This window comes from Pipistrellus hanaki (genome assembly GCF_964339955.1).
Source record: "Pipistrellus hanaki genome assembly, chromosome: 12".
Classification (NCBI taxonomy): Eukaryota; Metazoa; Chordata; class Mammalia; order Chiroptera; family Vespertilionidae; genus Pipistrellus; species Pipistrellus hanaki.
The window spans coordinates 58,868,855-58,884,283 of record NC_140514.1 but is presented as its reverse complement, the minus strand read 5'-3'; the positions used below and the strand labels follow the sequence as shown (position 1 = coordinate 58,884,283).

The 15,429-nt window shown below is 50.9% G+C and overlaps 1 protein-coding gene across 50 annotated transcripts in view; it reads right to left on the bottom strand.

Moving 5' to 3' along the window:
- MAP4K4 (mitogen-activated protein kinase kinase kinase kinase 4) overlaps window positions 1-15,429 on the bottom strand; it is a 176,466-nt gene that overhangs the window by 43,600 nt on the left and 117,437 nt on the right. For all 50 annotated transcript variants that reach the window (XM_084900441.1, XM_084900446.1, XM_084900452.1 and 47 more), the window contains exons 6-12: window positions 15,132-15,222; window positions 13,578-13,708; window positions 11,738-11,792; window positions 10,331-10,409; window positions 6,985-7,160; window positions 5,556-5,628; window positions 3,884-4,094 (exon numbers count right to left, since the gene is read on the bottom strand). In XM_084900441.1, the coding sequence (XP_084756567.1) occupies window positions 3,884-4,094; window positions 5,556-5,628; window positions 6,985-7,160; window positions 10,331-10,409; window positions 11,738-11,792; window positions 13,578-13,708; window positions 15,132-15,222 (816 nt within the window). The remainder of the gene's footprint in view (window positions 1-3,883; window positions 4,095-5,555; window positions 5,629-6,984; window positions 7,161-10,330; window positions 10,410-11,737; window positions 11,793-13,577; window positions 13,709-15,131; window positions 15,223-15,429) is intronic.

Here is a 15,429-nt window from a genome sequence, read left to right as displayed (position 1 = left end):
CCTCCAGTCTTCCTCTGCTTTTCCTTTCTTCACTTTCCACCCCCTCTCTAAAACGCCAGCCCCTCTGGGATCCGTAGAATGACAGGAAGGAAGGGCACAGCACAGACACCCGCCCCCAGCGGCAAGCAGCTCCCAGGTCAGGGAGTGTCCGCGGCTAGATGCTTGGAAAGCAAAGGTCATAGAGACAGCTATTTTTCAATACCTGCAGAAATACTGCGAGACAGGCAGGTCCGGGACACCCCATCAGCAGTTTGTTCAAGAACAGAAAGAGGGCCTTGGGGTGGCTCAGTGGTAGAGCTTCCGCTCGCTCAATGAATGGTCAAGGGTTTGATTCCTGGTAGGTTCCCTGCCCTGATAGCATTTCATAGGGGGGGGCAACTGATGTCTCTCACATCGATGTTTCTTCTCTTTCCCCCTCCCTCCTTTCACTCTAAAAACCAATAGGGAAAATACCTTCGGGTAAGGAGGGAGAGAGGAAAGGAGGTGGGGAGGGAGGGAGGGAGGGAAAGACGGGGCGGAAAAGAACAGAAAGGGAACAGTGGCAGGGAAACGCGACTCCTGAGTTCTAGGAGCACACGCCGGGCCAGGGCAGGGCTGGAAGACAGGAAACTGAGCTTTTCCCACATTCTTGGTTTGTTTTCTAAGAAAAGGATTAAGTTCTAATGTCAGAGAAAAAGCATGATTTTGACTCCTATTTACACTGAAATATTTATACTCAGGAAGGAACAGCAGGTGGCGCCACGGCACGGTGCCCTGGGCTCCTTTCTAGAAAGAAAGAGGCAGCACAGCAAACCAGACACACTGTCTTGCTTTCACTAGTAACCCACAGCTGCCGGAGGTCAGAGTGAAGGAGAGACTGGGAGACAGGAGCCTGATCCAAGTACATCGATTAAGGCAATGAGTGGCCTTGACTTGGACACCAACAGGCTTTTCTCAAAGACAAACTTCTGCCTAAAATTTTACATTCAACTTGGACAAAGAATGAGGAAATAGCCTGGCTCGTGTGGCTCAGTGGTTGAACGCTGTTCTGTGCATAAGAATGTAAAATTTCTAGGTCAGGGCACATGCCTGAGTAGCAGGCTCCATCCCAAGTGGGGGGCATGCAGGAGGCAGCCAATCGATGTTTCTATTGCTCCCTTCCTCTCTCTCTGCAAAAATCACAATAAAAAATGTTAAAAACAAAAGAGTGAGAAAACATATTCATCAAATACCTGGATGTCATGGGAATAAAGAGGAAGAATAGGTATCAAATCAAGATTTAATAAAAACAAGAGCACAAACCATTAGGGTAAAATGACAATGCTATAAAATATTCTTCATTTTTAATCAAAAGGAAAAAACAAGTGAGAATAGAATGGGAGGAAAATCTGGCCAGAGAACAATTTTGATGGAAAAAAAGCTAGAGACCATGTCCTGTATGAGCCCAATCTGTGACGATGCATCTAACTGCTGTGAAAGGTAAGGTCGTGGCAGGTAACTTTGTGCGGAAAGGGATCTGCAGCCCGCGGCTCGGACCCGGGCGACACTCGCCTTGAGCCGAGCAGCCCTGTGCCAGGAAGGGCTGCTGGGCGCTGAGGCACGAGTGGGAAGCATGGGGAAGCCCAGGACTAACGCGCTCATGCTCTCGGCTCCCATCCTCCTGGGGCAGCCAAAAGCAAGAGAAAATGGAAAACATAAACAAAAACCGCACTTGCAGCAACACGGAAAGACGGGAACAGGTCTTTAAGGACTTCCAAGCCCCTCAGTTCACAATGGAGCCAGGAAAGGAGATGGGCCTCAGAGAGGGCGGCAGCAGCACTTCCAGAGCCCCGGCGGGGGAGGGGTGCGCAGGCAGAGCAGACGTGCTCACCTACAGGGGTCAGGAACAGGGGGCTGGCAGAAGTCCTCACCCCCCATGGACCTGACCCCATGGCCATTTCAAAGAAAGGACAGCTGCACTGTGTCCCCATATCTCGGCGTGTGGGCCTTTCTGCTCCCCACACTCACAGGTAGGAAGTTATTCCCTTCAGGTTTAACTGTCACTTGTCTTATGAGTGAGCTGACCACTTTTATCTACTTTGTCTGTTAATAACAAAAGACACCCCTCATCCGCAAACAGTTTTGACTGAACCCTTCATGCCAATTCAGGGCTACAAACCAGTGATGGCTCAAACATTCCCAAAGTGCTTCATTCCCCAGGCCCACAAGAGAGCCCGCGCGCGCACCAGGAGCCACGCTCCGGGGACGCTCCTGCCAACGTGCCCCTTGCAGCACGCAGTTCCTCTTTCCTGACACGAGTTGCAAAAAGGCGACTCTGAGTGCGAGCCTTCACTGAGAAGCTGACATTAAAGGCCACACGACAGGAGCAGTGAGCGCAAAGCTCTCAGGTAGCGGAAGTGCTGCTGAGGCCCTGCTGCCTGCGGAGCTGCAGGAAGCTGTCCCACCACCTGGCCTGGCCGCAGCTCCTGGGCCGGGGCCCCACACAAGCTCTGGCTGAGCTGCCTTCCCACTTAAGTTACAAACCACCCAACTCACCGTTTTCTTGTGCTAAAGGGAAGGTCAGCCCACGGTCAGAAAGGACAGTAAACAATGCTACAGGTTCCAGGTCAACACCCAGGAAGAGCCTCAAACCCGAGCGGCCCAAGTCCCGTGCTCAGCATGCGCCATGCAGCCTCGGACCCCCTCCATTCCTTTCTCAGAGCACTGAGAGCAGCTTAAAAACATCCCGGAGTGTGCACACACACTGCAAGGTCCCATAGCGAGCGTCCCTCCTACAGAGGAAGGCTTTGTCTATGTTCTCTTCCACACACACTGGATGAATTTCCCAATCTCTTGGGCAGACAGGCCTGGGTTTTTCAAGGCTGGGCGAATTTAAGGCTTGTAGAATTCAGGTTAAAACACAGAAAATGAAACAAAGTCTTCCCCTACAAAATGTACTCTGAAGTAATTTGGGTAACAGCATGTGTTACTTTATTTGTAGAGTAAAGCCCAATACTGATATTATATCTACATCTGTTTTGCATTCTTTTTCTGAAGTGAAAGATAGAGGTGAAACAATATGTAAATAAAGTGGACAGAAATATTATGAATGAGAAACTTGGAGCTATGAAATATATAACATAACCGGTTAGGAAAAGATTTTAAAAAACCTCTTTTGAGCCCCAAGTGAAATATAGAAAAATAATGTTTTTGTGAATTAAAAATGAAAAGCTGGCTGAAACCAGTTTGGCTCAGTGGTAGAGCGTCGGTCTGCGGACTGGAGGGTCCCAGGTTCGATTCCGGTCAAGGGCATGTACATTGGTTGCGCCACATCCCCGGTAGGGGGTGTGCAGGAGGCAGCTGGTCGATGTTTCTCTCTCATCGACGTTTCTAGCTCTCTATCTCTCTCCATTCCTCTCTGTAAAAAATCAATAAAATATATTAAAAAAAATAAAATAAAATAAATGAAAAGCTGTACCCACATCACCAATGTTAACAGTGTCCCTGAGGTAAATGAGCAGGTGATACACAATGTATTTCCCGCCACAGGACATGGCCAATCGCGTGCTCGCAGCCAGGTGACAGAACAGCGCTTGCCCGGCACGCAGCAGGATTCGTGTCTTCATTCCTTACCTTCAATGTACCTGAAGTTAAGGCACTTGCAGAAAAGTTTTTCATGTGAAAAACTCAGAGGTTTCAGAAAAAATATGTACACCCAAACCTGAACCCAGAGGCCAAGAGCGAGAAGCAATCAGATGGAGCCTGAGCTGAACCCCAGGGAGCGGCTTCTCAGACCAGACGAGGAATGTGAGGGCCTGCATCCGGCGGCTCAGGGCTCGCCAGGCCGCAAACAATGCCCTGTGAGCGTCTAGCGGCTCATGTGGATAAAGAAAGAGAGACCAACGGGGACATGTCCTTTCTCTACCTCTTCCAGCCGCCGCCGCTGCTCCTTCTGCTGCTCAATCCGTTTCTGCCTCTCGGCCAGCAGCTGCCTTTTATACTCCTCCTGCTCCCGCAGCTGCTGCTCCTGAAGCAGCTGCTGTCTCCGCAGAGCCTCCGAGCGCTCCTTGTTCTCCTGCTGAAGCCGCAGGAAGTCGCGCCGCAGCGTGGACTCCCCAGGCACGTTCACAATGGAGCTGCGGGAGGAAGGGGCGCTCAGGGTGGCCGCTGCCTCTGAGGGGCGGCTCCGTCTCCCATCACCCTAACGTGCCCTCCAATTAGTCCAGGGCCGTAAGCACACCTACTGCCCTGCTGCTTTCACTCACCTCATAAATATCTTAACACTCCGGCCTGGGACATCTCCCTAGGACTTGCCCAAACTCAAACTCTAAAACTAAAAGCTGAGAGCATTCCTCTCTGACCACCTTACTTCCCACCAGTGACAGTAACGTCCTTCTGGGTCTGCTGGGCAGGAAGCACCATGTAACCTTCAGTACCTCCCTTTTCTTCATCTGTACATGGACCTCACTTCCCGTGGGTCCGCAGCAGAGCCCCAGGGAGGCCCAGGCATTAAGCACTGACTGAGCAGCAGCCTTCCTAGCTGGTCTCTCCCTCCACTCCCAAACACGTGGAGTAACACGGCACAGGAATCTGCTTCCGCAGCCTCTTCCATTTCAGGGGTCTTCAAACTACGGCCCGCGGGCCACATGCGGCCCGCAGAGGAGTCTGATCCGGCCCGCCAGGTTTTTTGGGCAGTGAGCGCAGCCGAGGTGTTACAGTAGGAATTAGTAGTTCATATAGTCCGGCCCTCCAGCTCTCTGAGGGACCGTGATCTGGCCCCCACTTTAAAAAGTTTGAGGACCCCTGCATTAGATGATGCTCCTGCCCCAAAACCACTCATGGCATTAACTCAATTCCTCTCAGAGTGTTAGTCTCACATGGACTCAAGTCTGTCTGAAGAAAGGGACGTTACAGTTTCTTCATCACATTCACCCTAACCCTTGCTATGCTCTCTGCAAGCTGCCAGCGGTACACGCGTGCCCCAGGCTCTCACCTTCCTGCCTGCGGTCCGGGGGTCAGTCAGTATGTGTAGCCTCAGCGTGAGCCAGGCAAGCCCAGTACCACAATTTTAAACTCCTCTATCCTTTGACTCATTGTCACTGTGAGGTCCATATGACCAACTCTCCATCCTTCTGCGTCCCTGTACATTGGGAGGCAGAGAGGACCATGGACTACGAGATGGGTCAGGATGGAGTGTACCTAATAAAGGGAAGGGAATGCTGCTCACCACACTTGTGGGAGCAAAACAAAAAGAAAGTTCTGGTAAAAGTGCAGTTTCTCCATGGCAGCCCGCCCAGCCGATGTGCACGCAGGGCCTCTTGCTGGGTGCCAGCTCCCTTCCTCAGGACCTCACTCACACAGCCCACACGCTCCCTAAGGACCGTGTGTGTGTGTGTGTGTGTGTGTGTGTGTGTGTGTGTGGAAATGGAATCTTGGTAAAGGATCAGTGGGGAAGAGCTAGAAATGTTTCAAAAAATAAAAAAATAGAGAAGAATGGCGGCTACTACGGCTCTTCCAGAGCCAGGGGAGATCCTGCCGCCATGGAGAAGGAAGTCCTCTGAGGGTCCCGTCGCTCTGTAGACCAGCGGCTGGCGTACCTCGGCTCTCCTTCCTGCTCAGGCACCTCCTCCTCTTCCTCCTCACTGCCGCTGTACTCGTACTCCGTTTCATCTGTTGAGGAAAGACGAACGGGACTGTTCACAAATCATGACACATGCACACACAGACAAGCCTCCAGGAGCGGTGAGCGTGTTCCTGGTGAAAACAGCAATGTGTGCGGAGTGTGGGGAGGAGGCCCGTGGCCACACATTCTACGGGAGGGCCGCTCCCTGGACGTATTCCCCAGGCGAGAGCAGATCTCTGCATCCCAGACACCCGCACAGGATGTCCGTTGGGGAGCAGGCCAGGACAGGCCCAGAGCCCTGGACACAGAAGAAAAATGGCCCAAGAGCATCAGCAAATTCAGAAAACCTACTCTGATGTTCAATTTCAAAAGAAGGAGACTTAACTGCCCAAACTAAGGCTGGAAGGGTCAATGTGGGGATAAAGGAGACATATGGAATAGTTTCAACAATAAAGATTTAAAGTGTGTGTGTGTACATTTACATATTCATAATAAAGTGCTTATGCCTAGTGCTCGGGGATCCCCCTAAAGTGCAGCAGTCTGCTGGGCTGGCAGAAAGGAAGCAGTAAGTAGATACCAACGGCAGAAAAAACAAAATGGAATGTTCCCACAGTTATAAGGTGGAATCGTGGAGACCTGAAGAAACAATGCAGCAGAGGGAGACAAAACTGGCTCTCCCTAGACAAGACGAGTGTCAACACGAGTAACTTACTTTCACTTCAACAGGTTCTATGCCATTTTCCCAAAAGTAATAGTCCAGGGGTCTTCAAACTACGGCCCGCGGGCCACATGCAGCCCGCAGAGGAGTCTCATCCTGCCCACCAGGTTTTTTGGGCAGTGAGCGCAGCCGAGGTGTTACAGTAGGAATTAGTAGTTCATATAGTCCGGCCCTCCAGCTCTCTGAGGGACCGTGATCTGGCCCCCACTTTAAAAAGTTTGAAGACCCCTGTAATAGTCCATCCTGTGCGACCCTGACCTTAATGTTAGTACTTGGCTTTCAGTGAGCAATTTCCCTCCATGGAGCAATCAAAACCAGGAAGGTTGAAGAGATTTATAAACAAAGTCTCTTCACAAAAAACACATTTCTAACTTTTTTCCAGAGACGTACATTTCAAACCAGTTTTCTGGTAAGAAAAATGCAGCCTGAGAACTGAAACTGGTCCCGCCTGCGTCACATGCGGCTGCAGGCCTGTCTGCACCCACACCCACAGGGTCACAGGGCACCACCTCTCGGAGGCTTGGCGAGCCCAAAGGCAGCATGCGAGGCCCCAGGTCCTGGGCCCACCCGCAGCTGCTGGCCCTGGCCCGTCTTAGGCCTGCGGGCACAGCCCAGCGGGCAGGAGCACCCTATCCTAGTTGGCAAAATATACGTGTTTAAGATGAAATAAAAACAGATCTAATACCTTTCTCTCCTCTCTTCTTCCTGGTCCGGTCTATATGGTCCTTAAGCTGGATTCTCACTTGCCTCTCATTTGGCTGGTCCCTTATGAAAGGATGTTTCAAAAGCTGCTCCGTGGAGGGCCGCTGCATGTAGTTCTTCACCAGGCACCCTTCTATAAAACTAAAAAATTTCTTTGACCTGTAAGAGAAAGTAAAAAGATCATCAAATGTCTACCACAAAGAGCACACCTCCCAAGGAGCAGTGGCGCATCAGCTGAAAACAGAGGCGAGCCCCAGGATGGCGAGGTGCCTGGGAACCACAGGCATGGCGTGGGGACAAAGGGGAGCTCAGGATCGGGGCCAGGAGCAGGCGCCCACAGGCCGGGGCTAAACCCCATCACTGGCATAGGCCACACACCTCCTCACGCAGAGCCTGATCTAAAGTAACAGGGTTTGAATGTCATGTTGCTTAGTAATCCCTTAGTCGTGGGGGGCAGTTGCTAAAACGAAAGTAGGTGGAGGGGAAGTCGGGGGGGAGAGGGGGGAGGAGTTGCTAAAACGAATGGATGTTTGGAACCTGGAAGACAAGGACAACATAGAAACAAAAGAGAAGGAGCCGAGTAAGTGACCAGAAGCTGGGGCTCTTGAACCTGTTAACGTGACATTCCAATCCCAGCCTCAAACTGGACTGCCATTCACTCTTTGTGCTGATGGAAACGATGGTTTAAAGGGGGCAGTAACTCTGTCACCAACATTTCGCAGACCAGCCACTTGGGTTTTTGCTGTTTTGCTGAGCCTAGCTCATGCTGACCCCAGCCTGAGTCACGGCCCAGACGCTGGGCCCTCACACCTCTGAGACTTGGCTGGCACCACCTCCTGCGTTAGCCTCCCCTGCACCCCCACGTGCCCAGCAGGAGCCCTTCTTCGGGGCCTCTGCACCGAGCGAATTGCGCCATGGCCCTGCTCCCCGCCGGCGGGAAAAGGCGCAGCGCTGACACGGGCTACTTGTCTCCACCTGTCAGCATGCCCAGCACCGAGGATGGCAGACCACAATAGATACACAATAAATTTTTGTTGAATGAATGAGTTATTCAGTTTAAAAAATGTATATTAGAAAATAAGTTCAATTCTTTCCCATTACTTTCACTGCTTTTAAGAATCACTTCTATTGTCCTATATTTCCATTCAAACTTACTAGGTTTTTTTTCAATTCAACAAATATTTATGGATCAACCACTGGACGCACTATGAGAAGCGTGCCCGGGAATGCATGGAGGTGTGTGCACCTGTCGTCACCGGGAAGAGGGGGTGGGTCGGACAGCATAAAGCAGGCCCTCTGGTGTCCAAGGTGAGTGAGACAAGCCATCATTCCAGAGAGAAGGGAATGACGGGAAGAAAGGTAGGAAGCTGAAGAACGATGAATCCTGTCCTAGTGCTAGTAGGAAACACAGAACAGAAGAGAAAAACAGGTTGGGGTCAGCTCAGAGAAGGCCCCGTCACGGAGGCTGCTGCTTCATCATGGGGGCGCGGCAGGGCCGGTCCTCGCTGCCGTGGAGGAATGGCCTGTCACAGGCCACTGTGGGGCTTCACTGAAATACATAGCCTGGGCCCCTCCTCAGACTAGGAACCAGGAGTTCTGAGGCTGGAGCCCTAAAGGAAGATTCCAAAGATTCCAAAGACATACCATGCCCATGGATAAACATCTGGGAATCGAGGATCTGCAGCAAATCCTTTAAAATCGACCATTACCATTCTGCTGGCAAAGAGTTCCTGGCCACCTCTTGGAGCCCCTTCTCCCTGCAGAGGAAGCTGACAGCAGCCTGAAGGAGGGGCCTTATGTCTGCAGCCACTCACTCGCCGCGTTAGAAAACGTGGGGCAGCCGGAGCAGTGGCTGCACGGACACCTAATCAAGCTCAGTGGGGACGTTTGGGCAAGCACTCTCAGAAGAACCTGTCGTCAGCCATATCCGTCCCTGTGCCCCACTGTATTACGCACACAGTAGTGGCTGATCCCAAACTGATGAAGAGTCATCAGAGGGGCCTGCTGACAAGGCCTGTAAATGAGAGGCACCTGAAGATGGAGCTAGTCTCTCTAGTAAAGACAGAGGAAAGGAAAGGGAACAGTGACAGCGCCGAGTGCAGCACAAGCCAGGTGTGTGTGAGCCAGCCTCGGCTTCTTCCTGGCCCTCCACAAGAGGCACTGGTCTCCCTCAGCTGGCCACCCACAGAGGTCCAGTTGTCATGTCTGAGTACAGGGGACCACTGGGGCTAGAGTCTTCACAACTACATGGCCTCAACTCCTTTCTATAAACGAGTGACCCCAGGTTTCTGGAGTTAAATGTGGTTTAAGACAGTATATAAAGAATAGAAAGATACTGCCTGCAAACAAAGGGTGGGGAAGGGGTAGAGAAATGTGCTGGGGGAGGGACAGTGAGGGGAGGGAAAGAAACAGGAGCGGAAACACATGTGTGCGGACACAGCCAGACAGGAAATGAAAGCCACTGAACATCAGAGGAGAAGCCGAGAAGAAAAGAGCAGACAGGACAGTGAAAGACCAAATCCAGAACGACAGGCTTAACACCCAGGTCTTCTGCATACTTCAAGGTTAGCATCAAGAACCTAAGAGGACAGCACTAACTGGGAAATAGTTCCAGAGAGGAACAAAACCAGGTAGCAAAACCACAAGGCAGCTTGGAAATGGGGGCACAGTGGGCAGACAGCACACAGGGGCTGAGAGGCTCACACTGCAGGCGGGAGCAAGTGGGCAACATGCTCAGACCACAGTGCGCTCCCTCGGCACTGACATGGCCCCGCATCCACAGTCCGGAGCACAGGCCGCAGCTCTGAGGGGCGCGCTGCTCTCCACTACACACGTTTTTCTTCGGCAAATAGATGAGAGCTGCGGGGAGAAGCAGGCAGCAGCCCAGCGAGAGGCCCTTCCCATGAGCTCCGGGATGAAGAAGGACGCCTGGCGTCCATGCTTTGTGATGATAACAGTGAAGGGCACCGTTAATGCTAACAACCATTCCACCCGAGGAACCGCAAGCCCATTAGCTTTGCTTTTTACTGCAAAATGTTCAGAAATAGAGCAAACTTCAGTGTGTTGAAATATAAAATGGGACATTTTTCTTTAACCGTGCTTCGGTGTTCGTACGGCCACTTGTGACTATTTCTGTAATACAAAGAGAATCTATCAGACAGGACAGAAAGATCCATGGAACCGGTGAGTGGGGATTGGCACTTGCTCTTTGGGAATTAGAATGGCCAGAATTTTGACTTGAAGTAAAACTAAAAAGAACAATATTTTTTTTTTTTTTTTTTTTTTTTTTAAAGAAAAGAACAACAACAACAAAACCATTTGTAGCTTACCATTTTTTTGACTTCAGCCGGGGAGGAGGGTTTCTGGGAATGAGAAACAGTGCTCTCATTGGATGCATGTCACAGAGAGCTGGGGAGAGGAGACGGTCGTGTCAGTATGGCACGTATTTTACTCATTCTTGATCTCTAGGGCTCACTCAAACACCAGACGCTCTGCCCGTCCTCTGACTGATATGCTTTCTTGTGTCAAGCAGGCCGGACTTCTAGCTATGAGCCCTGGGGCAAACCCTCAATTTCCCATTTAAACACAGCAAAATATAAAGAGGACCAGCACAAGAAGAATATACAATTTCAAAAGACACTGAAAAGTTTTCATGAATCAAAGATAAATATTGATTCAAAGTGTTCAAAGACTCAATAGCTAAGTTCATAAGCCAACCACAGGCTGACAGTGGACTGGGTAGGGAGTGCAGACACTGCTGTGAAGGCTCCCGGACCGGCCGCAGTGAGCAGGCAGCCTTCAGAGGCGCCCGCTCAGGGACACTGGTGCCACACGGCCCGGCACACCTGTTAGGTGAAAGGGAATTGTTCAATTCCGTGAAGTTGCTGTTTGCACTCCTACCACTCGCCCAATTAAGGCACGTTAGGTACACCATTCTATGCACAATGGACAACGGGCACTTTGATGTGTTTCTTTACCTTCATGGGAATCTTACAAGGCAGCTGGGAAATGGGGGCCAAAAAAGACAACCCCATTCCCACTGTGAGGGAACTAAGGCAGGGCCAAGCAACGTCAGTCACTGGGGACACGTGTGTTCAGGACAGATACCCGTTCCTGTTCTGCAAACGAATTCTCCGCTGTTGGCATTTTTTTTCATTCATTCAACAAAAATTTACTCAGCAACAACCAGTTACCAGACAGTTATATGTTCTTTGTGTATACTTTTTTATTAGGGGAACCAGCTGAAAATGCTATTTTTTCCTGTTCTCTGCAATTATACCACATCCCTGATAAAAAAAATCAGTTAATGAAATTGCCACTGATTTAATCTAAAGCAGAAGAAAATTTCATAGGTAATACCAAAAAATGTTATTCTACAGATAAAAAGTTTTGCCTCTATTTGTAAAGTAAAACACAAACAATACCTAAGTTCCATTGTTTGTACCAGTTTCACGGAATAAAGAAAAATCCCTGCTGTTACGGGAGGTCAATCACCAGCATCTCAGGCCCCACATCCGAGTTCAACTTAAAAAGGACAAAGGAGCCTACGGAGCTCACGGGACCTCCAGAAGGAGCAGTGGGTCCCCGGCTGCTCTCACCCCTACAGCTGCCCTGCGCCCAGGCTCCTGCGCGGACGCCCGCCACGGGTGGCTTCCTCCACGAAGCTGCTCTTTCCCAGGCTCTGAAGCCAGGCGCACGTCACAGATAACAGCGGGGCAACAGAGAACGCTACTTACGGGGAGCGCCTTCTGCCATCTCGATGGCGGTGATGCCACAGGACCAGAGGTCGCTCTGCAAAACACAGTACAGTACGTCACAGCCATCATAGTAGATACGAGGCCCCCAGCGTGGCACTGCTGCTTACTCACACAAGCGAGACAGGTGCCTTCTTTGGTGTATAAACTGAAAAACGCTCAGGAAATTACACACACAATTGTTTTAAGTGAATAAGATAAAGATGAAAGTCATGTGTTCGTTAGAACCACTGGTGTCTACGACGGAGCAGAGGTGGTGCCTGAGCCAGCACCCTCGCCCCGCCCCGCCCTGCTCTTCTGTCCAGTGTTCCATTCCTTTAGGAGAGTGCGATCCTATAGATCCCTGGCCCTGATACGTGCTTCCTTTTAGGTTCACTCTCCAACTTCACGAGGCGCGGGACGTGAAGAGCGGAGGGCGCCCTGTGCAGGCCCTGCCCTGCGGAGGAAACTGCCGCTGAGTCACCGCCCACCTGCCCGCCCGCTCCGAAGGCGTGAGCGCTAGGCCTCGGGCTTTCTGTGCATGGAATCTTTTCTTAGTTTGAGAAGCTGAATTTTAACTTTATTCTCCACGAGGACAAACATTTTCATCTGTTTCATTCACCTGTGTCCCAGGGATTATGTCTGGTGTGTGGTCCAAATAAGGCTTTTACAGTAATTAATGAAGGATTTCTATCATTAGCATTCTTTTGTTTATATGCTATCCTAACATGGGAATCACTAAAGTTGTTCAGCTTCATAGTTTTCAAATAACCTGTAATTACTTAAGAGTGCAAACTCGTATGTTTGATCACAAGACTAAGGAAAGGACCACACATCTCTCCTTGGTTCCATGGAGTTTCTGTACTGCAGGGAGCAAGGGAGGGCACAGCACCTGGACCTGGGACCACCTCTGCAGCACACCTGTGCCCAGTGCAGTGGAGCCAACCACCTATCCTCCGAGCCAACCTTCATAATCCAGGTGATCAGCTGGGTCTAACTATGGGTTTTGTCTTTAAAAATCATTTTTAATTTACTTAGGTATGAAAATATTGGAAAACTTTTACAAATTTTGCAGGTTCAGAATGATGTCTATAATCTATTTGAAAATACTTCAGCAAATAAAAAAAATGCATATTCCTCTCTACACCATAAGCTTAAATTAAATTTCATTAACTGGGTATTTATAATAAACTAGAGGCCTGGTGCAGATCAGGACTGACTGGGGCCAGCCAGAGGGAGTGACAGCAGGAGGTTGGCTGTGGGAGCTCACTGACCACCAGGGACAGATGCTCAACACATAGCGACAGGACGACCGGTCGTTTGTAATGGTTGCGCAGACTTTTATATATATAGACACTGTGGAAATGGACAGTGTTATAATACGAATGTAATTCCAAATATTATTAACAGGTACATTAACCACTCTGACATGTTAGATAAAGCCACGGGACTTTGGGTTAATATATTCAACCTAAGTCTGAGGGACAAATATGGTTCTCCATGAGGATCAGGACTGCACACCTGAGCCATGTGCCAGGAGGCGACATGCCTGTAGGCACTGCAGTCATGCAAATACACTCATAACCTAATAAAAGGCGGGAGCTCTGCAGTGGTCCAGGTTGCCCTGGAGGCAGTTTGTTCCTTAGTAAGAAGACCGGTGATGGTGCAGAATGCACAAGAGAAGGCAGCATCTAAACGCTGTGCTGACAGAGCTGCCCCTGCACAGGGGCCCAGGCACCCTCCCGGAGGGAGCAGGCAGGAGGAGCGTGGCCGGTGTGTAAACAGAGCCTGTCCCTCAGGAGCGGCAGGGACCCCGGGAGCCAAGCACGCAGGCGCCTCTTACTCTGTAGTCATAGGTGGCATCTGGGTTCTCGTCGCAGGCGATGACCTCAGGAGCCATCCAGTAGGGGGTGCCTATGAACGTGTTTCTCCTCCCCACAGTCCTGTCCAACTGAGCGCTCACTCCGAAATCGACTGGAAGAGGAGAAAGAAAGAAAACGGAGATCACAACTAACCAACAAGAACAACACAAGACCACAAGAACCTGGAAGCGGTGTCTTCAGAGCAAACTGAGCAGAACGTGCGTGGACGTGCAGCCCCTCAGGTCACCGCACAACAACCTGCCTTTCAGAGGCAGCCAGCAGCCCTCTTCCCACCGGGAGCTGCCAGGCCCGCTCGCTTCGAACTTCCGGCAGAGGCCGAGATCACTCCCAGGGCACGGGTTCCACTCCCGCCTGCGGCTCAGCCTGAGGAGCCACCTGGCCAGCTCTTAGGGTGCATGCTCCTCTGAGCCAGAGACTCGCCGGCCAGGTGTTGGTCACAAGTGACTACTGAGGGGTGCACAGGCGGCACCGCGGGGTGCGTGGGAACACACGGCTTGTGCAGTCAGGAGTGAGAGCCGTTCCAGGGCCTCCATCTCAACTGGAGGAATTTCCCCACTAGCAGACTATTCCTCCGAAGATGGCCAGCAATTGCAGGCACTGTGCGAGAGCAATGACGAGATCTTGTGTTTCAGTACTAGCCACTGCACCTACAACTCTTCACAGGTGGACTAGATTCTTATCAGCACAGCTTCTGTGATGACTTAGAGGGAGAAAACAAAGTTACACCTGTTTAAATCTGGCAGGAGAATTATAGGAAAGTGGGTGCGAGTGAGTTGAGATCCAGGCAAGGGAAACCGGAAACCCGGAGAGCCACTGGAACATAGAGAACCATTAAAACCATGTCCAGGAGGACACCACGGGCTCCACCCCCATCCATCACATGTTACTGAGCACATTCAAGGCACTGTGCGGGTGCTGCGTAAGAATATTCTGGCAAATCAATCAATCCTGGTCGCTGTACCCCCAGAACTTATATTCTCATAAAGGAGACAGAAATATTAAGTAAACAAATAGCTTTATAATTATAAATTGTGATCATTATTATGGAGGAAATAAGCACAGACCCAAGGGTCAGGGAAGACCAATGAGAATGGAGAAACACTGCAGCTTCCACCTAGGAACATATGGGCGAAGGCCTGAGGCAAGTTCCCAGGAAGCAGAAGTCAGTCACTGAGGAAGGTGCGTGAGGCCCTCACCAGAGGCCAGCAGTAGCAGGGCCATAGCTGTTTATGAGCCGTGAGGAAAATGTGGCTTTTATTCAGAGTAAAATAGAAGGTTACTAGTGATCTTGAAGCAGGAAAATGACATGATCTGATTTAGACTCCAGTCTGTCTACTGCACAGAGAACGTGGGTTGGATGACACACACACACACACACACACACACACACACACACACACAACATGAAGGGAGGAGGCATGATGGAAGGGAGGAGCCAGGCTACATGCAGATGGGCAGGGATGCTGCTGGCTGCGCCAGGAGTGAGCCGTGGCCTGCAGCCCTCCGTCACGTACCGAGCTTCACCTCTGCGTTCTCGGTCAGCAGCACGTTCTGGCCCTTGATGTCCCGGTGAATCACATGATGGATGTGAAGATGCGCCAGGCCCTGAATAGGGAGACAGACTGAACGTTAGTCGCTATCTCTGTGAGTCAGGCAGCAGGACACACGCTTGCTGAGAAGGGCGTGGACCACAGCTAGCACACACATTCAATCTGGTTGCTTCCCGGGAGGCGGCGCTCACAGCGCTCCACAGGCAGAGCAATGCCCGCCCTCCGCTCCAGCGGGCTAGGCCCTGTGGTGGCGTCACCACAT